This window comes from Camarhynchus parvulus, chromosome 10 (assembly GCF_901933205.1).
Source record: "Camarhynchus parvulus chromosome 10, STF_HiC, whole genome shotgun sequence".
In the NCBI taxonomy this organism is placed as follows: domain Eukaryota; kingdom Metazoa; phylum Chordata; class Aves; order Passeriformes; family Thraupidae; genus Camarhynchus; species Camarhynchus parvulus.
This window is the reverse complement of record NC_044580.1, coordinates 4,229,468-4,251,913: the sequence shown is the minus strand read 5'-3', so window position 1 is coordinate 4,251,913 and position 22,446 is coordinate 4,229,468. Positions and strand designations below refer to the sequence as shown.

Below are 22,446 nucleotides of genomic sequence, written 5' to 3'. Positions count from 1 at the left end.
AACCTGAAGACACTGAAAGTAGGGCAGTGCAGTGACTAAGTATGTGAATAATGCAAGACACACTAAAACATAATTAACATACAGCAGTTACAGTAAAACTATTCATTACCCACTGTTTGGAGGCAACAACAGATTCTTCCTTAATTGTATGCACAAGATGTTAACTTTCCATCAAGTTCAGCCAAGTTTGTTGTTCTATGTTTCACTGCTATTGTTTCAAATAAAAAGAACAAACACAATACAATCAGGTTTCCAGCAAACCATAAATACAGATCTATTGAAGCCACCCAAAACTGTTGTTTTCACACAGTTTGTGTATCTAGCACACCCAGACTCCACTGGACCAAACACATTGAAATCTTAAACAGAAAACAAGACATGTTTATAGGGAGGATATACAGAGATTTATTTAATCAGGTTTATTATTTACAGTTGAGATCACTTTCACATACTACTTGGCTACTCTACATGGCTACATTGTTTCCAAACCAATTGAAGGTCTACAGTCTAACAGTTCACTCAACACATAAAACGCTCTTCATAGAAAAATGAAATATTTCATTATAGAACAGTAGTGCATACATTATACTCCTGAAAAGCCAGCTTGTATTTTAAACCACTAATGTTTGAAAGACTGGATCTCTGAAGGTCAAAATTGCAGTCACATAATCCTAAAATTGGTTAGTTTTCTTTTTCCCTACAATTTCTTTATATATAAAGTATACTGGACTTAAGTGTTTTTTTCTTTTTTAAAAGTGACACTGGTGAGGGGCAAGATTAAAACATTTTTTTCTTCTCAAATTAAATACAGCTGGCTTCTTTTGTACAACTTTGGCCAGAAAAGTTCCATGTAGTGAAGATTTAAGACTTCCTCTCTCTATATATGCAAGAATCAGCCAGTTAATGCTTAGAGGTAATCTACCAAAGTAGGCACACATCCTTTGACTTTCATATCAACCAAATTACACTTAACTTGCAAATGGTTCTGAAATGAGAAAGTTTACTAGCATACTAAAACATTTAGATACATGAATAGCTGGCTAAAACAGTGAAAGTCACAGGTAATTCTATGGGTTGTGTAAAGCTGTTGTTGCCCGTCACCAGTGCACAGTGCGGCTGCCCTCATGTCTGAAAGGTGTGCTTGGAATAAGCTGGGGCAAGAAAGCTATGGAAGTAAACCTGGCCCATTCACCCTCCAGGGAACTGGGGGAAGATTGAACTGCATGTTGGAATTCTCTTCTAGGCATAGGTTCCACCAGCAATGAGCAGCTCATAGGCAGGATCCCGACTCCTCCTACATAGAACTATACAGGCACACAACATGCCCAGAAGCTGGGGAGAAAAAAACAGAGAACAAGCTTGAGAACAAGGGAGATGCTTCAAGAGACTCAGTGTCAGCACAGACTGCCAGCATGCTTCAAGACTGGAACCAACGAATGGCAACAAACCACCGTTCCTGAAAGAGCATCCTGCTAGGAACTCCCAGCGCCACAAACTTCAGTCTCATTTTCTTACGAGATTACCCTGGATATCTAAAACAAGACTTTTTTTTTTTTGGCCAGCCACCTGTATTCTGCCTCAGTAATTCAGATGGAAGAAACTCCTTATGTTTTTTAATGAAAGGTACAAATTTTAGATACCATATCTGGTATGGAAAATTCAAGCGCAACGCAAATGCATCAGCTTAACTGCTATGATGAGAATGGGCTTTTGAAAAAGATTTCATAGAACTATCTCTCTGTGAACATGTCATTTAGAAAGCTTAAATCTAAGGCAAATAATTCACTTTCAGACATGTTAAAATTCATAGTACCATAACTGTGCTTGCATGCTTACCATGATTTAGGGTATGATCACCCTGTGTCCACTTACAAGATTTAAACCTTGTGAATAATCAGGGATACAGGACATGGTATTTTAAAGAAACTGCATGTTTACTGAAGGTAGAATAAGACTGTACCAACTAAAAAATAGCAGGTATAGTGTTGGCAGTTTACAATAGGGTTGGTAGTGTTCTGTGGTTTACAATAACTGGCAATAGCTTCTAGTAAAGTGTGAGATTGTACTGATTTGGTTGTATGCATGGAAGTTTATTCACAGATGCAAATACTTCAGGAGGCTCCTGTCCTATCTCTGGATTATAAAGCACCACTGTGAACACAACTTGATTTCTTGAAAAAGAACCCACCCCAAAAATACACCACAAAAAATCCCCTCGACAGAAAGCAAACTAGAATGAAACGGGTGAGCACACAAGTGTAGAATTGCCTCTCTGATACAGCAAAAGCCCAGTGAAACTAGTACTGGGACAAAAGGAGAATTACTGACTTTTAAAAAATTCTAGCCAACAATGCACAAACATCAGATGTGTAACATGTTTTAAAACTAAATGATGGTACACACACTGTAGTACTCCAGTCAGCTGAAAGACTGAAACAGAATGTTGAAAAATCCTAAATCTAAATATGCAGTGGTTAGGAAGAGGTATGCTGAGATTCTAGTATGAGCTTTTAATTTCCTGGAAAGGAACAAGCTGTAAAGATCAATACTCTTCTTTGTCTGCAGTGCATTATCTGCTTTGGATCTATAGCAGAAACCAGCTCAGGTTTAAAAAACATTATGGAGAGTAACACAGTATGGTACTTGAGCTGTTGTTAGAAACAGCACCTTTCTTCACTCAGGTGGTTCCAGCTCACAGACTGACTCCCAAAGATATTATCAGAGAATCATGAAATGGTTTGGGCTGGGACAGACCTTTAAGGGCCATCCAGTCAAGCCCTTCTGCAACAAGCAGGGACATCATCAGGTGCTTAGGTTCATAAATTTGTATCAGAGAAAGAGGAAACAAGTCACATGGGAGAATGACTGGTCATGGACACAGCCCTTCTCAGTGAGGAGGGAATATCTACAATTAAACCCACTTCAGTTACACTTGTAAATGGAGAGTTATGGGAGCTGCCAGTGGCTACAGAACACTCAAGAAGGCTCACAGCCTGCAAGTACAAAAACTTCTCTGCTACTCAAAGCTAGGATAAAATGAGAAGTGTGATGCAGAGCAACACCTCCTTCAGTCCTTTGCTAGAATTCATTCTAGCTGTGTACATCAAGTGAATAAAAGTAGATCCAGCACATTTACAGCTATTTGCACAAAGACAACCCTGTTCAATGACTCCCTCGAGATATTTAATTTATACAGTTGTGTGAAATCTCAAACATTCAGGTACTACAGTAAAACCCCATGCAATTAACTTCTGAGTTACTATTTAAACCATTTATATCCTTTAGGAGGTCTCTGAGCATATTCCTAGAATTCACTATAAACAAAGAAGTGAATAATATACCTCAGTGCTCTCTTCAGACATTATTATGTCATTAAAAAAATGCTAGCCTCTCTAAACATTTCAAGGCATTTGAGTCTGTTTCTTTGGTTGCTATTTAATATTGTGAACTGCTATTTTAGACATCTGTGTTGAGGAAGGATCCATCCATCCTCCTCTTCAACAGCATTCAGGGAAGTTTAAACACCTCCTGCATTCAGGAGGTTTGCTTAGTTTTTTATTAAATTTGGCTTTAATTTGCCTGCTAGCAATAACTACATTCAATCTTTCCCCAAACCAATTTTGTACACAAACTCACTGGCTGTATATACAGGTGCCCTTTGTAAATGATCATCAGCCACAAAAGCTGTCTCTGCTCCCTTCAGTTTGCCTCCTAGCTATTAATAGTTCTGTGCTGTCACTGTGGCGGGGACCAGGGAATTATTGCACACTGGAAGATCCCCATGGTAACTGAAACATGAACATACCAAAAATTGCTTCTATGCAGAAAAGACTAAGTTGTTAATAAATTTCAAGCCTTGCAAAAATACTCCTCTCAGTCTTTTAATTTTAAAGCAATTACTGAAGGTTAAATTTGTTGACTATAGGCTACCAGAGGTAATGAACTTTGAACAGCCTCATTGCATAACAAAATAATCTGTTCAGAGGGTACTGTGCAGCCAGCATAGGCAAGGTAGTAAAATTCACAAATGGTAAGAAAAACATAATAATTCCTCTAAGTGTACAGGGCATGAACCAAGTTGCAGCCATGTGCTGAAGTTTACATTCTATCTCCCTTTCACTTAGCCCACAGACCATTCTGCTGAGAACTGAGCCAAGTACATACTTGAATTCTGTATGGCAAAGATATCAGAACTTATGTCTCAAATTTCAGGAGATAAATAATAGAACATTTTGAACAGAAGGATGTTCAGAAGCCACACTGCCATTGCAAGCATGTGTCAAACTCTGGGCCAGGGCCAGAAAGGATTCTAACTGTGCTGCGTTTTGGGGCAGGCCTGTTCATCAACCTGCAAACTCCAGAACCAAGAATAATGCCTCCTCTTGGGATTCTCCTCAGCCAGTTTCATCAGATACACCTTTTTCCTGACATAAAAAATTTTGTCAGAGTAACTATGGTTGTGGTAAGACATTAATTTTCAGTACACAAATACATTTCATTGTTCAAGCAGACCAAGTATTGCTTCAACAACTAAAGTTTTAAGGAAGACAATTAAAACTATACCTTCCCTTCAGGAGACTCAGCACAGATCTCAACAAATTTGAAGTTCCACAGCTGAAGTAGTCTGGGTCTGAACAGCTCAACATGACTGTATACAGTACTATGAGTACATCCTTGTAACATTGAAGCACAGAGGGAACCCTCTTTTCACAAGACTGTTTGCAAAAGATTATTTACCTTCAAACATACAATCCAGCTCAAAAGCTGCTTTTGAAAACAAAAGTGCTTACATTGTCAGACTTGACAGGTATGTTTTCTGAGTTCAAATGCTATTAAGAGCACTAAAGTAACTTTGAAATTAGTTTTTAAGTCTCCTGAGATCCAGCATATGTACTACATTGCTCAGAGACCATATAACACAGGTATAGGCTGAAAATAATGCTATGAATGTACTAAGTGTGCCAGCTGATGAGCATTCAAAATTTCAATTTTACAAATATGTTTGGGAGACATTTCTAGTCTTTTTTTTCTTCCTTAAAATTTAATAAATACTAATATACACATTAGTTTATTACCTTTTTATGACCAGGGTAACTGTAATAAGGTTCATGAAGAGTGTGCAGTTTAGAGCCTCTCTGTTCAAGTCCAAAACCCAAGAAATCTTCAAGACACACAGCAAAGCTCAGTTGCACACGAGCAGAGCACACTATCAAAAACCTTGGTGTATCTCCTGGGTGGTCCTGACATTATTTATACACCATGAAGCACAGTTAAGATAATGTACCTCTAAAACAGCATGAAAAATGAGCTGTTTAAAAGTTGGAAATTAAACACTATGCAAAATCCTCGAGTGTTAAATGCCATCAGAGGACATTTATGATACTTAATACCTAGATAATTAAGTTTTCACAAAATAATTTACCATTTACATCTGAGTGGATTACTGCATATAACACTGACTGTTCAGCTCTAGCAGAATATATATCCCATAGCAGTGGGAAGTTCTGTATTAAAGGGTAATACCTGTATGTGCATACCTGTAGTTATCTGTACTGCAGTTTAGATCTAATTTGAAAGAAGTTAACAAATAAAGAACATTCTCTTACCTGAATAGCAGCAAATGCTAGTGCTGCCCAGATGACATACATCATGATCTCCTGAAGCTTCTTTACAACCAGAGCCTCACACCCCTGAAACAAGTAGGCTTCTTAAGTATCAATCTGGCAACCATATTTAGACACACCAAAAAACCCCAAAAGCATCACATAGGGCAGAAAGATAATGCCAATACTAAAAAAAGTAATTAGATGAAAATTACTCACAGATGAAAAGAGGAGAGAGAAGATGACCTACTCTCTGTTAAAGCAAATACACCCAAGATTTGATTTCTCCCAAAGAAAATGAATTGTGGCTGTGTCAGTTCATGTTGTGGCTGCCTTACCTCTGAATAAAGGTCCATGGGGCGGGTCAAACTGCCAGTGCAATTGCTGAGGGCTGCTTTGCAACAGCTGAGGGGCACACTGTTGTTTTTAGTTTGTTTGAACCAGATAGTATTCTCCCAGTCTGAATAGTTATGGATCCCACAGCAGCGCAGCTGGAAAATCAGACAGGTAAAGAATTCAATTCTAACTGCAGTACCAGGAGGAGAAGTATATTATGTTCCATTGCAGAAAAACACTTAAGTACTACATATTTGAATACAAGCACACATTGAGATAGCTAATGATGTAAAAATGTATCTCCTTGTCAGCAGTAATATTAACAAAGTTGTACTATTTGTTGTCCATTCAGCAATTTCCTAGACTTGTCAGAGTGGAGGAAGGACATCTGCACAAGCAGCAGAGCAACAGCATCTGTGTTTTAAGGACAGAAAGGAGTGGAAAACTGGCCCGTGTGTCGCTGTCTCACCTGCCTCTGTACATAGTCAATAGCACGGCTGGCTGCGTCGGGGTTGGTGCCGTTGTATCGATTGTACACTTTCCGAATGCTGTGATCAACTTCATCCTCCACCTAGGAGGGGCAGGAAAGCAGCTGCATTAGCTCACCAGCACAGGTTAGGTAACATCATTTTGCTCCCAGCTACAGCATTTCAGGAAACCAAGGTAACTCCCCATCATCTGAAATCAGCACAACTCAGTGGTACAGCTTCCTAAAGTTTGACCCTGACTTTTGCTAAGATGTTGCCAGCTTGCAGCTACAGAAGGAAAATCCAGGCACAGCTACCTTCCAGATCTTAGGCAAAGTAGCTTTGCACTGTCTCTCAGAAAAGGAACAGCTTTTCCTGTGACACCATAGAAGAAATTTCATGAAGTTAAGGGCTGTCCATAAGAACATGAACTCACCTCTCTACTTCAAGGTCCCCAACCAAAACCATTATAACCATCTGGGCTAACTCATTCCCCTTGGCACTACGAGGATATTGGGATCAAAAGGTACTAAGTCATACCACCCACTCTTCTGGCTGAAGCACAGGTAAATAAATTCTCAAAGATGCCTTCTGGCTGACCCTACACTGACCAGGCTCTCTGTTCAGCCCCAGTCTCCAGGGCTTCCCAAAGAGCAGTACATTGTGTATAGCAGCATTTACTGCAATGGGTTTTAGAACTACTGTAACTGAGTCAAGACGCTGTCAAGTACATGTGTTAGAAATAGATGCCACTCAAGAACCATCACTTGTCCCCTCTAAAGGCATTCTATGATGCCTGGTTTGGAGGAAATCTTACTAGAACCTTTTAAATACTGTATATTACTGTAAACTATTACTTAAATAATACACAGTTTAGCATAAACATTTCTGCAATTTTAGGATTAGCTCTGATTTGATTTTTTCTATCACATTCAACACGAATTATGTGCAAGGAATGCAATTTTAGGATTGAGCACTAAGCATGCATATTCTTCAGATTTGCAAGCTACAGTAGGAAGGTCTTGTCAACACATCATTCCTTTAAATACTTCAATGGAAGATTTTTATGCAGCAATAGCACAAGCTGAATTCCACCACCACCCCCTCCTCAAGAATGCTGCCTATTTCAAGATAGGTATGCATAAAAGTCAATTTAGCCTGCACAGGCAACTTGTTTCAGACCAGTTTAAAATCAATTGTTTGATGATTTGACTAATTTTATTTACAACTCCAACTCATAACAAAACAGCTGTTCAATTTGTCATTTACATTGTAAAATAATTTATTTCCGTGCTTGTTTGTGCATCATTTGGCTTGGCAGTTCAATCAGGGCAACATTATGCCTGAAAACCATGCAAATTCCATAAGATCCAAAGAGAAATCATGAGCTCTAGTTAACTGGCAGGTTTAGTGAAAAATGAAGGGAGTGAACCCCTCCACCCAGAGGAAAAAAACCTGCAGGTCCTCAAACAACCAAGCCTGTTTAATCCCTACTGGCACTTCCAAAAAGTCTGACTTTTCCAGCTAAGGACCAATGCTGGAAGGCTCTGCAGCAGCTCAGCCCATCTCAGCAGAGCCTGGGCACGTTTCACACAGCTCTGAAAGAGTCTGAATAGGATCAACACACAGGTTTACAGAGGCATGCTGGAAAATTAAACAATTTTAAGATCAATAATGGTATCTTAAGAGAACACAGTGCCACTTCCTTGAGGCATTATGCCCAATGTTACAACTGCTATGACTTTAATCTTTCCTTTTGTTTGCAAGTTTGTAAGGTGAACACAAAGTACTTCTAACATGATTCAGGTGCCTTTAGAAAAATCAAAACAAGGCTCCCACAGATGCATACACACCATGTCAAAAACAACAGACTAAAATTAACAAAGCATAAAGCTGACTTATTTATCCTGGCAAAAATAATCAGAAGGCTAAGCAGACTTCTCCAAGCTCACTGGTAATAAATTTATTTCTGTTTATTTCTGTTGCACTTGAAACAGTAGTCTAAGATGCTAGATACTGTAGGGTACTAGAAAATTGCCATCTTTAGTAACAAAACCTGTCTGTCCTTTCCAAAGATTTAAGGCTCAGTTTTCAAATACTGACTTCCACAAACAGCTTAACAGGCTGCCACCAAAAGCAGACAACCTTCCCTCTTCTCCCAAGCTCTGGCCCTGCATTACCTACTGCAGTGAAAACTGTGTGACAGCAAAGCAAAAAAAGAGAAGCAACAGGAACACACAGCTGGGCAAGGCAGATCCATGCATCTGCTGTGAATACTGCTCACTGAAAAAGAGCAGTTCCTTCAAGATGGGAACATGGAAGACAGTAAGATGACTACTGCTTAGTCCAGACCAGATTCATGGTAATTCCTGCACATATTGAAGTATTCCTCTGCCAAGTACTGAAACAGAAGGAAGCCATTCAGATCAACATATAAGAGCCCACTTCCTACCCCCCTGGAATTGTAGTGCTTTCCTCAATGCCTTCTAAGGCCTCTTCCAGCATAAACTTAAGAATCCCCAATGATGATCTCAGTTCACTGCCAAGATAGCAGAAATCAAATGCAAAGCATGAGAAAAACATATTCTGAGTTCAAGCATGGCCAGTAGAGCACTTCTGTTGAAGCAGCCTGTTCTAAGTGTCATGCACCAGGTCTGTAACACAAACACTTCAAGGTCATGTGGTCACTGCTTGCTCCCAGCAGCCTCCCCTGGGGCCCAAGCAAAACCACCACTTTTACTTCCAAGCTGTCTCCCCATTTGTTCCAGGATAGCATGAGAAAGCAAAGAGGAGAGAATGCTGAACCTGTGTTGTTCACAAAAGGCCAAAGAAAGAGAAATGGCAGTGTAGTTCAGCTTGCTGGTAAGATATCCCTGAGTGTCCTACACTGCAAACATGCTCCACATCACAGCTAAAATGACTTCTTTGTTGTATTTTTTTTTCAGAATTTCGATATAGACATATCAAAGGCTAGTAAACTGTGCAAGTTAGAAATTTCTTCAAGTTACATTTTGGCAGCTCCAATACCACGTAATATATTTCTATCATATATTATGCTGAAAGAAACATCTAATTTCATTTTTTCTGGCCCTATTTCTTAATTCCATAAACAAACAGTGGGGAAAGATGTAATCTGTTTAGCTATAATCCCTGGCAACAACCTGAGTAATGCTAGAAAGCATACATTACCACATTCAATCTATTTCATTTTATTATTATGCAGTGTTAGTTTGCACACCAAAACACATGACAACACTGAAGTTGCTGCATATCAAAAAAATATGCCCCATGTTCCAACATTGCATAGCCTCAGTCATTCACAAAGTCAAAGCATAAACAAATCAGAAGACCATCTGGAAAATGTGAAGGTATCAATTACTGCGACTCTCTTCTCCTGTTTAACTGTTAATTATGTGCTCCAGGTAATTTTTTGCCGACAAGGTAGCTCTCTGCTATTCATGTTCTAAATTTTAAGATACTGGTATCACAAATTAATCCACTCAGAGGTCTGACTTTAATCCCTTAACAAACACCCATTAACAGTTCTACAGAATCAAACACAGTAAAAATTACACTTCTGTATTATGGTCAGAATTCACAACAAAACATTACTGAAACTGAGAAGTTCTTACCTTTGCTCTGTAAATGTATCCAAGAACCACGACCACAACTTCGGTGATAAAAACCAAGAGCAAGATGATCACAAACTGCAAAATACAATCAGAAGTGTTTGTGCAAATAGTTTCATTCATTTGCCTAATGAAAGGCTCCATGTAGATTTTTCTATTTAAAGTTATTTTTGCTGCAAGGTTTTGATTTAATAGATAATTTAATGCAGGCACTTAAATTGGCCAAATGAGCCCAGAATTCATTCAAGAAACTTTAGTGTTCACAGCTCCACCAAGTAATAAGAAGCTGCCCAGTCAGGCAAGTCCAGCTGTCATTAGTACTGAAAATACCATACTGCAGGTCTTTAATCAAGTGGTTCTTTCAATTTTCTTTGTTAGATAAATAGGAATGTCTCATCAGAGAGGCTACCCTGGCAGTTACTTAGAGTGGTAGATGGACTAAGGGAATGTTTCTTCAGATTAAGCTCTGTGACAGCTGGAAAAGACAGCAAGCTATCCATTTGTCTTGCTATATTTAAGAGCACATTTAAAGAAGTCTACACAGTACTCAACAAAAGAAGCCCCAAACCCTCCTGTGGGGACAATTCAAACACAGCCTCTCCTCTTCCCTATCTAGTTTTCAAGCCAAAATTACAGTTCAAATACCTGGAAACATAGGGCATAAAATACTGCCAACCAAGTATCCCAAGTAAACCATGAAGAAAATCAGGCCTTATGACAACCCTTAGTTACCCTGATGCAAGAAGGCTCCTGAATCACTTCTCTCCCTCCAATTCAGCTTTTCAACCACAACAGATAAAAGTGAGATTTAAAAACGCTTATGACTTAATCATATGGTTTTACACTTTTTAATGAGATTACCACAGTTCTAAAAAAGGTAAAACTAAGACGCCTTCTGCTGCTACAACTGTTTCATTTAACACCTTTACTCAGAACAGAAAATTGAAATAAGACATTCCTAAAAAAATGAAGCAGATAACTTTTAAGACCATAAAGAGAAAACTTCAAGTAACATTTTAGGAGTTTATTAAGAGAGAAGGCAGTCAAGTGTACACCAGGCCCAGACTCTGTAGGAGCAGTGCACTCACCGTAGCCAGGCCACAGCGGCTCTCTCGGATGGTGGCGCAGCACCCAATCAGTCCAATGATAAAAAGCAGCGTTCCCACAGCTATGATGATAACAGCTGGAATTAGTGTGTAGACATCTTCAAAGAAGTGATCATAGTCATCGTATGTGATGAACACATAGGCTCCCACGTAGCACAGGATGCCTGCTGCTGCCTACAACAGGCACAAAAACATGGTCAGTTCCTTGGAACACCAAGCCCTTCCTTCAGCAAGGTAACACTTATTTTAACAAACACCATAAAGTAGTGCTCCTCAGAAATTTTGCCAGTTACTATCTATGACTTACAGTTACAATAAAATAGACAGTACATACTGTTAACTTTAACCTCTGCTAGGGAAAGATGAACTGCTAGAAACCACAGCATTTCTGAAGGGTTCACAGAACTGGAAAAATCTCATTCCAACCAGAAAGCAGGCGGAAAAAAATACAAACCACCAACTACTAAAAGGCAGAAGCAACTACCTACAGAAATGTACCATAAAACTGCAAAATCAATGTTCTCAGAAGGATTGTTGTACAAAATGGTCCTTTTTAAACAAACAAAAGGTCAACTTAAAATTACTGCAAAATAAGCCCTGTAGGATGAATCTCTAACTATACACATTTAAACAGTAAGACACAGCTCTCACATCCATCTGCTATGACCTTGCCTCCCTTACAGTTACAAGGATCCCAACACATCAATACCTTCCCTATCTTTAAGCTGAACAGAGTTAGTGAAAGAGAGACAACTGCTGCTTGAGGAGCCAACTAACACACATTTATTTTTAAATACAAGGGCCTTATCAGTTTGTGCTTTACCAATGTCTTTCCTAACCACCCTCACACTTGCTGCAGAATGAAATATCAATTCGCAGTGATGGACAATATAATCTGAATGTTTCATGACAGGCTTTGCCAATGTCCCAGTACAAGGCTGAGCTAGAACAATGCACACAGAAGATGCAATGGCTCGGCTATGAGCCGGGGAATTTCATTCTGCTGTGAAGAGTGGTGTCCCTATTACAAACCAATCCATACCATGGACACAAGAGCTCTTTCAGTGACACACTGCACCTTCAGTCTGAGGGAGAACACTGCAGGCTGCCTGCAGCCAGTGCTCCCACTCACTGGCCTCACACCTACCCCATCCCTGCCAGTGAAGAGGAGGGCAGGCACACACACAGCAGCTTCCAGGAGCTGTAATACTGCAAGGCCATATTGTGCTGGTGTACAATCAGAGACTCACTCCATATTTCAGTCTAGAAGGACATAATCTAGCCCAGCTGCTTGCACGAAGCAGGCTCAACAATGAATTCAGACCAGGCTGCTCAAGACTTTGTCACAAGCCTTGGAAGCCCTCCTTGGGAAGCTTGTTCAGTGTGGCACAGAACAAGACAAGCCACCAGACAAAAGGTACCCAGGATTTCAGCCCTGTTTGCCACTACATACTAGATGTATTGCAACATTAGTGCAACTCCTTTCTATAAAACAACAGCACACAACCACTACCAGAACATTACTTTAGGTATGGAATATTCCCTGCAGCACTTCGCTACAGAAACACTATGTCAAAGAAAAAGATATTAAGAGCCAGCTCAAAAGTATCATCATCTGCATGGATTTGAGCAATACATTTGACCTCTCCACCTCTCTTTCTGCAGCAGAATTGTGTACTCTGCAGGAATCTTAAAGGCATCCAGGAGGCTTACATTCATCCAATAAAAGGTGCTATGCACATATAAGGAGAGGGAAAACTGAAAATTCAGTAACAAAGACCAAGAGCAAGACATCTTTTCCAGACAAGAGTGAACAAGCTAGTGCAGAATCACCCCCTTGCACAGAAGATGTTGAAATGCTAATCCATCTGTACAAACCCTGCCATATTAGGTACAACATGGCAAAATGCAGACACACACTTTCTGTACACAAAGCAAAGATTCAAAGTAGTGTCACTGAACAATGGAATTACATTAACTGTTGCCTAGCAATGAAGCCTGTGAATGGCAGGCCAGTGATGTAATCCCCTATTTCTAAGAACTAAAATGCTTGATAGAAATATGGTATGTTACAAGGTAGCTGATGAAAACCCACAGCTGTGGATGGCATCAGGCAAAGAATATATACCACAAAGCTGAAATCAGAACCATTTGTGAACTCCTTTGTCCTTCTTTTGTTGTAATTTAATTGGCTTCCTCTTTGTTTAAGAAAAATCTGCATCATAAACTGCATAAGCACGTGCATTTGAAGAATGCATGTATTCTAAGTAAAAGGAGATTAGCCTTAAAAAAAAAATCTAATCTGTCTACAGGTGTTATCTTTCCTTCCCTACTTCAAGAAGCACATGCATTTTAACAAACATTGCTTTTGCAGCCTTTAGACAGATTAAAAGCTGCCTGGGTTGAATACTTCATTAAATCCCTTCCACACATGGTACAAGAATGACTAATCATCCATGACAGCACTGGGCCTTAGGTTTTGTTTCTGAACAATGTCAAGGAACTGGTGTTTCTGAAACAGACACTGCCTCTGTAATAAAGTCACCATACTCCTCAGAATTACTGCTGCTACCTGTTCAACAAGTAATCTGCAGGGGGGAGAAGGTCCTGAGAGCAGAGGTGCCTGCTGGAGCTTGCACAAGGTTTAAAAGCCGTGAAAATTAAAACTCCTTCCCCATGTACCACAGTTGAACACTGTTTTTGAACAGGTGCAGGACTTGGTCTGTCACAGAACAATGAAAACAGCAACGCTACCAGGTTAGTTTACACATAAACAAGTTAGAGATGACCTCCCTTTTATTTAACATCACAACCACGGGACTGTTTATTTCAGCCTGCTCTACACCAGCAAGGGGGAGATCTGAAGTGTTTTAGCTGGGATGAGAAAAGTGCTTTTGAAGCAATCCTTTTTGCTCACTTTTTGATGATTTTCTGTTACTACTTTCTAGCTTGCATTACTGGAGTGTGCACCTTCAGAGGAGTAACAGTGAGTGAAACCAAGCCAGAAGACCAAGTACAGTTCCTGTGCTGACTGCTCAGAGGTGTTCAGTCACTGAGACTGCACAGGCCCGAGGTCCCTGCCTCTTCAGAGCTCAGCAGCTCCAACATGAGATCTCAGAACATAGTACAGTGTCATCCACTGATATAAATAACATAAACACTGTGACAGAGAAGACAGTTTTAACCACACAAAGTGTGCAGTTTATGCTGACCAGGGCTGCACCAGTTAAATGCACATTTATTACCTGCTGCAAACCAAGTACAAAGTTGAACACATGTGGTTTTTAAAGAAAAAAGCAACCCTAAACCAACTGACTCTCCCCCACCCCAAACCACCCAAAATGTGCTTAAACCATCCATCTCAGGATAGGAATCATCTAAGGAACTCAAAGTCTATACAGACACAAGGATAACTTAAAAAAAACCATCAAATAACCTAGATCTCAATGCTTACCATCCCGCAGAGTAAATAAGTCTGCAAAGCCCAACCTTGCTCAAGTCAAAGACAAATATAAAGCTACTGTGCTTACAATCATGTACTTCCTATCACTAAATGGAAGCCAAATATATGAACTGCACACAGTTCAAACAAGTCTTTGATAAACAGGGCTTGAAGGAAGAATTCTCCAACTTAATCTGCTCAATGCTCTGAATAGATGGCAGCAGTTCCTGAATCTGTGCCAGGTAACACGCACGCTCTAGGGACATGACTGGTTATTCAGCATTCACACATCCTTTTACAGTTGTCTGCATCTAACTTATGGTTCTGAGCCTAAAGCAGCACACTCTTATTTTAGGATGAATTAACCTTTAAAAACACTGATATAAAAGTACAGTCAATGAACACAGCTCATTGCAAAAGGCTTGAGCAATTCAACATCCTTTTCATCAGAAGCAAGTTTCACAGACACAGACCTCTTACAGTTCAGAAAAGGATTGATTTTGCTGCTTTGCCTGGAACCTCTATGGAGTTAATAAAAACTCAATAATTATGCACAGAATTGGAGGGAAAACTGGAAGATCCTATGACACAATGATAAACATCACTCAACAAATTCTGGAAAAGCTCAGTTAAAAATGGAGGTTCTTTGAGCAGTCTTTGGGCTGCTGTGACACAGCCTCTTAAGCTCATGGATACTTCTCAAAGTCAACTTTCACCTCCCACAAGCCCTGAGGCATACAAGGCTCCACACTGGCCAGCTGCACCTTGAAACAGTTTCAGGGGTTTAGTTTGCTTGCTTGTTTTCCAAATAGGCTGCAAACACACACCAAGAACTGTTTTGATGTTTTCAGTAATGCTCACACACTGCAGCAGTTTGAAAGCCAAAACTGTGGCTACCTAGGATAATGAGTGTAAGATATTTAAACTTGTTCCACTGATCATTTATTTATCAACCATGGACACTGCAGCTTCATTTACAAGCAAATTCTTCCTTACAATACCCTAATAATGTTACTGCCAAAGAGATCTGATCAACACTACTTTGCATGTTCATACTTTTACTCTTCACCTTGCTATGGAATTTTCTTCACTTTGGGACCCTATTAGAACACACAGCAGAAGTCCTGCACTTCTTTTGTGGTACTGTTTCAATTAACTCGGCCATAGAATAGTATTTGTCCCTTCAGAGTCTATGTTTTTATCCACTGTTTTAAGAAAAACACATACTCTCTGAACAAGAAAATGAAGGTAGCAGCAAAGTACTGTATCTTAGGAGAAAACACACCTGATATTCAAGGTGTGAATGCTCCTCTTAGGCAAGAAGAGTATTTCACATTTTTGATAAGGACACCTTCTTATAAAGGTGTCCCTCTTACTGCTGCCAGCTTTGCCACTGCTGAGTGGTGAATGTTGATAGCAACACAGACACCACTCCAAACCAATTATTCATTTCACTGTGGAAATATCTTTAAAGCATGGGATTGTTAACTGCACCCATTGATACATTCTGACAGACCATCTACATCATCTTTGATAAAAAGAACCTAAGGATAAAGTGAGAAAAAAGCTTTCCACACTAACAAACCCTCAGCTTTTCTGCCTGGATCCTGTCCCCTAGGACAATTTTCCCAACATGTCTGTTGCTTTCCTCATGTTAAATGTGAGTGTATCTTTGTTCTCACTGCCTTTCTAACATGTTTTTTAAAAGACAAAGCACATGTGTACTCCAGGACAGATTTTTGAGAGTCTACAGTTTTATCAATTTCATCCTTTCTAATACTGCTTTTGTCCATGCATACTAACTCCTGAACATTTCCTACCCACAAGCAGGAACACTGGTATTGTGGTCTGCCTCCAGATTTTTGGGCTTCTTAGAAAAGTACCTGAATAAGTGGGGTTTTTCCACATTTCTCCATTACTTGACTTCTAGGGTATTTCAGACATTTTTGGTTCTTTCCAACACTAGAGTACTCATAGCCTGATTACTGTCATAAAAAGAAGGGGATGACAAAAATGTTTAAGTCTTCCTTTTAGCTCTGTTCTTCAAAATTTATTTCCTTAACCTCAGAGGCCCAACAGGATCTCTCTGGGGTTTATTTCTCTTATAGTCCTTTCAGCACTTCACTGCTGTGTATCTCTCTCTCCACTCCCCTCCCAAACAAACCCACACCCATACTTGATATTTCCTCTGGTTCCTGAAACTGATGCATAACCAGTTTAGAATCCAATGGTTTCCTGACACTCTTATCTTTGTTCTCAACAGTAGTAATTTAACTTGAACACTGAGCTCTACCTGTCTTACAAAATCTTTTGGGAGAAGAAAGACAGCAATTCCATTCAGCTCTGTAACACAGTTAAAGCTATCTTAAAGGCTTAGAAAACAAGCAAGCCCTGTAAAATCCAAGCAAGCCAGACTGCTCTGTCTGTACTAGCCACATTCAGTTCTGCAGTACCGTGCCTGAACACCTCACATTCCAAGGCTTTTCAGGATAAAGCAAAAGGCAGAGCTAGGCTGCCTTTGCATTCAGCATTACATATTCCAAGTGCAAGATGTGGAGCATCTGAGTATTCTACCTCTTCAGAAGCCAAGGTAACAATACAGCCATTCTTTTACACCTATTTAGCCACCAGGGCTGTAACTTGAGCTGGGGCTCTACTGTTCCCAAGTTCCTTGCTCTGCAGGAGAACAATGATGATCACTCTGTGCGTCAAAGATCATCAGGTAAAGTGATATTACAATTTCCTTGTACTATTCAAAGGTATCACATTCAGCTTTGCAACTTGGTTTTGTTAGGTATTAGACCTTTTCAGCTCAAGTCCAGATGCCAAAAATCCTGAAAAATCCCAGGCAAAGACCTGAAACTCACCCTGTAAAGAAACATGAATGACACTACCATGTTGCTTAAAAGCAAATCAAAGTATTTATTACTAAAATTCAGGAGCTGGCCCATGTTTGCTATCTGAAAATTCCTATTCAAATATTGTAAGAAAAAATACTCAGAGGGCACAATACTTGAGAGTTTTAAATATTTATTTTTTAAATTAAAATAACTGATTTTTTTAATGTACAGGATTCCAAATCATTATACAATCCTGAAGAATACACTCTTCACACTACCATAGTGGCAGAAGCAGAAAATGTTACATTTTTACATCTAGAAGCAACTGTCTGTCAAGACAAAAGGGCTTTGGACAAGTAATCCCTGGGAAGTTACCTTTTGGATTATCCATCAATTACAGTCTTTGATCACCAAAGAACTCTCAAGAAGTTTGTTTTGAAGTCCAGAGCAGCTACGATTTGCAAGCTCACAACAAACTGGAGAAATTACTGGGCTTATTGCCATGTGTAAGAAAGTGAACTCTAATCTTCCTTTCTACTACTAAATTTGAATGAACTTTCCCATTGCTTCATTTTATTTGTTTTTTTTTCCTACCAGAAATCCCTAAACATATTACATACACATTGACTGCTGCAGCTCCTCTAAGAAAATCCTCCATTTCCCCATACTCTGGCCACTGCATTGTGGTGAGAACAGATCTAGGAAGTATTTCTGCTCTACAATCTCTCTAAACAATCATACCAAGAATGTTTTATACCAGCTTAGTCAAATGAACTGTCAAAGTAATGATTTCAAGTCAGTTAAATACTACAAGAACTGAAACAGTTGGCAACCACTGAGTTGCAAGTATTGTAGAAGCAGAGCTCATTCCTTTTCTCAAGGAGAAGGACACAGAGGTGAACGATCCTCAGCAAGCACAGGATATCTGGCACTATTTCAGCAGAGCAGGCTGTCAAAGCACATAGATTCCTTGGGAATATAAAATAGATTCCCTTTTCTGAAGCAAGGCCACATGGAACTCTGAATATTTTATCATTCTTTCCTATGAATTAAACTAAGACTGAAAACACTTCCTTAGTATTTTTGTCTTCATCTCCTCTTCACACTGGTTTCAACTGAATTATGCAAGTCACACCATGAAGCCTTAAATTAAGGCACACAAATAAACACATTTGACAGCAGTCTTTAGGTATTTGTTCCAGGAAAATACATTTCCTCCTCTTTCAAAATTATGCAGACCTTAGGAGGTGTCCTGAAGAACATGCTCTTCTCAAATACCTTACTATAATTTTTTTTTTGCAATTAGTTACTACCTACATTTCATCAAGGTAACAAAAAAATCTTGCTGATTAGGAAGATATATGTACTAGAAGTTACATTACTTCTAATCTGCATAGTCTTTCACATCACAATGACTTCCTATGCAATACCCTTCCTTAAAGGGCTCAGCATCCCCTAAATGAAGTCACCAGCATCCCCTAAATGAAGTCACCAGCTGAACAAATAAATCTTGGTCAAACTTAAGGTAAAGGTCAGCTGAAGGACTGGCTTTCCTTTACCATTAATCATAGCTACCCCAAAATTAACTCACAGAAGTGAGACACTAAGAAACTAATAATCAGATCAGTACTCCCTGGTCTAAGGAGGGCCAGTTTTAACTGATACTCCACATCAATGCATTTCTTGGTCAAGTATTTTTGACCTTCAACGCTCTCTGACAATCACCCAAAACTCAAGCACATGTTCCACACAAAATTTACACTCTGCTACTCTTCATGACTACAGTCATGATGCTGTTTTCTTACAGAATTGTATTTTAAAGGCAACATGGGCACCTACAGGAGATGCACTCAATGCTCAACACCCCTGGCAAATACAACTCAGCTGAACTGTCAAAATACCACACCAAAAATGTGGAAAGGTGAGTAAGGTCCATTCAGCTTTCTGCATGATAAACTCATACTTGCTCTGCCTTTAGACAGCTTCCACAGCCTATTTTCATTAAGAAATAAAAATCCTGCAGTATTACCAACATGTAGGAAAGTATAGTTAATGTAAGAATTTTACACAGTAGAAAGATGCTTTCACAAGACAATGAATGACTTTTTATAGTGTCAACGAAAATTTAACAAGTAGCACAAGTATCTTCAAAGTGCGATGAACTTGGAGAATTGCAATCAGTAGCTGTAGGTGGCAAGTGGTTGTCACCTGTCAGCAAGGTCTGATCTGCCACTTTCAGACTTGAAAGAAATTTGTAAAAGTTAGAACCAAGACTTCAAAGTATAACAAGCATACCGCTATTTCTTCACAGCACTGATAATTTTCTAAACATCTCAGTCATAAGACAGATATAAAATCTCTCTGAACATTCACATCCTCCCACAAGTAAGAGGCCCACGGGGTGAGGGGGGAAGTTATAACCCACTGCGTAGTCACAACTTGCTGCTCCTACAGGTGACCATGAAGATACTGATAACACACAAGACTGGTATATGAAGCCTTAAAGAGAGAGTAAATTTACAAAAGCAACTAAAGGAGATTTCATAGTTACTTGACCAATTCTAGGCACTTGTCTACTGCCAAATCTCAGGAAATCCCAATGATCTAATTATCAACATTGGAACTACAGCACAACAAGCACAAGATTTCTGTAACAGGACAAAAGCATTTACATTGCCAACCAGAAGAGCACCAAATGTTAACATACACAGCTCAGTCAACAAATGAGCTACTGACTCTAGCTTGGGAAAGAAAGGAACACCACTGCTTTCTGTAACTCACTTTCAGAAAGCCTGCCTCGTTCTACATGCAGCTGATGAGCTCCAAGGTTGTTCCAACACAAGCAACCCAGTCACTGATCTGCCAAAAAGCTATCAGCACTTGCTGACTTCGTAGGCTGGAGGTGGTTTACAGAACACAAGATTGATGACATTTTAATTTGACGTGAAGTACATCTTATCAGTCTGCCCATTTTAAATTAACTTAAGTTTGTCCCAAAAGTAACCAAAAATTGTAAAGCACGAAGTTCAGCATTACAACAAAAAACCTTTGACCCCACCACTGTATGAGATGAATAATTGCAAACTCCAACATGCAGCTAAATCACACAATGCAGCAGACAACGAACAATATCTATCACTAAGCTGCTGGAGAAGAGGAGAAACTGCACATGGAACTTGTGCTCATTTACTCCAAACAGAGCCTCGTTTAAATCAGCAACTACAGAAAAATCTGCTTCAAGGTGCCATTAAGAAGGCAACCCACAAAAACTATGTCCAGTCAAAAACTTTTAACTATGATGTAGGAGTTGTTAAAGAGCTTTTAAAATGTCACTTGCAAGTCTGCATGTAACAAAAAGCCACACCCAACAAAGCAGATTCCAACCTTAGTGCTGCACTAAGAGATTGATGTCGCTACTTTAAAGATAAAGAACGGAGCCTGTGCATCTCAACCAGAATTACAAACTTCTAATCTGCACCACTTAAGGCCAAATATGCCTCACCTTCCCTGCTCCTCTCCCAGAAGAGCTGTATAGGCAAATGCCAGTAAGAATGCACAGATAGGCACTTTCCCTGACCATGATTCATTTCCAGGCACCCTTAAGGATCATTCCTTTGTAAAAATTCCGACAAGAACAGTCATCCAGTAACGCTAGTAAGATTTCTTATGACTTTCAATAGTAAATGAAGCAGCTATATATAGCTACACTTCTATGGTCCAACGCTTGTTACCTACTATTACGTTTTCGAAGACGTAATCTCGAACAGTTGGGACAACAGATATTCTGTTCCTGGAGCTGGGATTAGACCAGGAAAAATGCAGTACCTAAATGCACAAAGGGAATTCTTAAAAATCTACAAACTGTTCTTAATTATGATTTGAGAGTTATGCTGTTCTGACAAGCCAATTATTACAGTGAATACAATGCCAAGCTAGAGCCTGTTTGTCCATCCTGAAAAGGGTCATTTACAGCAACCTACTGTCCCTCTTTTTTCAGCTTTTGTCTTACTGTCACTGTAGCCGTGGGAAGTTTCAGCGATGCATACACACTACAATGCTACCGTGGCTAGTGGAATAGGTTAAGTATAAATAGATAAAGAGCTGATTTTGTGTTATAGCCTCAGAAGAGATCAGCGCCCACACTGAGCGCTCGGGATGTCCCGCCGCGGACAGCCCAACCCGAGATGGCCAAAAGAGCCCTACAAAAACCAAACTGGCTACACAAATTCAACTGCCAGAGACCTGAGAAGCTCAATAATGCAAGAGAGAAAAGCTGTACGCGCTTACACAACAGCCTCTACCCCGAGATCCCTAATGCTCGTTAAACCTTCAAGGCCAGGTTCAGCTCCCCCAGCCTGGAACTCGGCAGGACTGCGAGGGAAGGGCTGCGCCCAGCCTCGAACCCCCACAGCCCGCGAAGGGCTCGAAACGCCCGTTAAACACAAAGAGTTTAAATCCGAACTGAACCCGTGCGGGCCGGTGCGGGGGGAGGGAGGGCTCCCAGCTCCTGAGCGAGGCCCGCAGCGCTCTCGGGGCCAGGCTTCGACCCGGAACCCCGGAGCCGCCGCCTCTCACGAGGAGCGGCCGGACTCACCCAGAAGATGAGGTTGAGGAAGACGAGGACGGTCTTGGAGGAGGTGATGCCGCACTGCCCCATGGCGCCGCACAGCCTTGGCCCGGCCCCGCTCCCCTCAGCGCCGCCGCACGTGACCGCCCGGCCGCGCGGGCAGCCTAAGATGGCGGCCGCTCGCGTCACGTGGCGCCAGGGGGCGGAGGCACCTAAGATGGCGAACCGCTCCCCCTTAAAGCGGTGCCGCCCGCCAGAGCCGCCGCCTGGGCTGTCCCGATAGCGCCTTGTTGCGAGGGGGGCATCAGTGCTGTCCTCCAGCCTCGGAACCTAGGCAGCAGAGTGTAACAAACACAGCCTCTGCTTGTTCAGCGCCTGAAGCGATAATTTTCGGGCTACCTTACGGTCCTAAAACAGGTGGCAAAGAACTCTGAACATTCGCATCCTCCCTCAAAA

At 40.4% G+C, this 22,446-nt stretch overlaps 1 protein-coding gene across 1 annotated transcript; it reads right to left on the bottom strand.

The window, feature by feature from the left end:
• Window positions 1-381: 381 nt before the first annotated feature.
• On the bottom strand, window positions 382-22,164 carry TSPAN3 (tetraspanin 3). The gene is made up of 7 exons (XM_030955093.1): window positions 22,018-22,164; window positions 11,124-11,315; window positions 10,039-10,113; window positions 6,409-6,510; window positions 5,942-6,094; window positions 5,607-5,690; window positions 382-1,332 (listed from the first exon to the last, which is right to left on the bottom strand). The coding sequence occupies exons 1-7, from the start codon at window positions 22,078-22,080 to the stop codon at window positions 1,240-1,242; spliced, it is 762 nt and encodes a 253-aa protein (XP_030810953.1). The 5' UTR covers window positions 22,081-22,164; the 3' UTR covers window positions 382-1,239.
• Window positions 22,165-22,446: the final 282 nt, after the last annotated feature.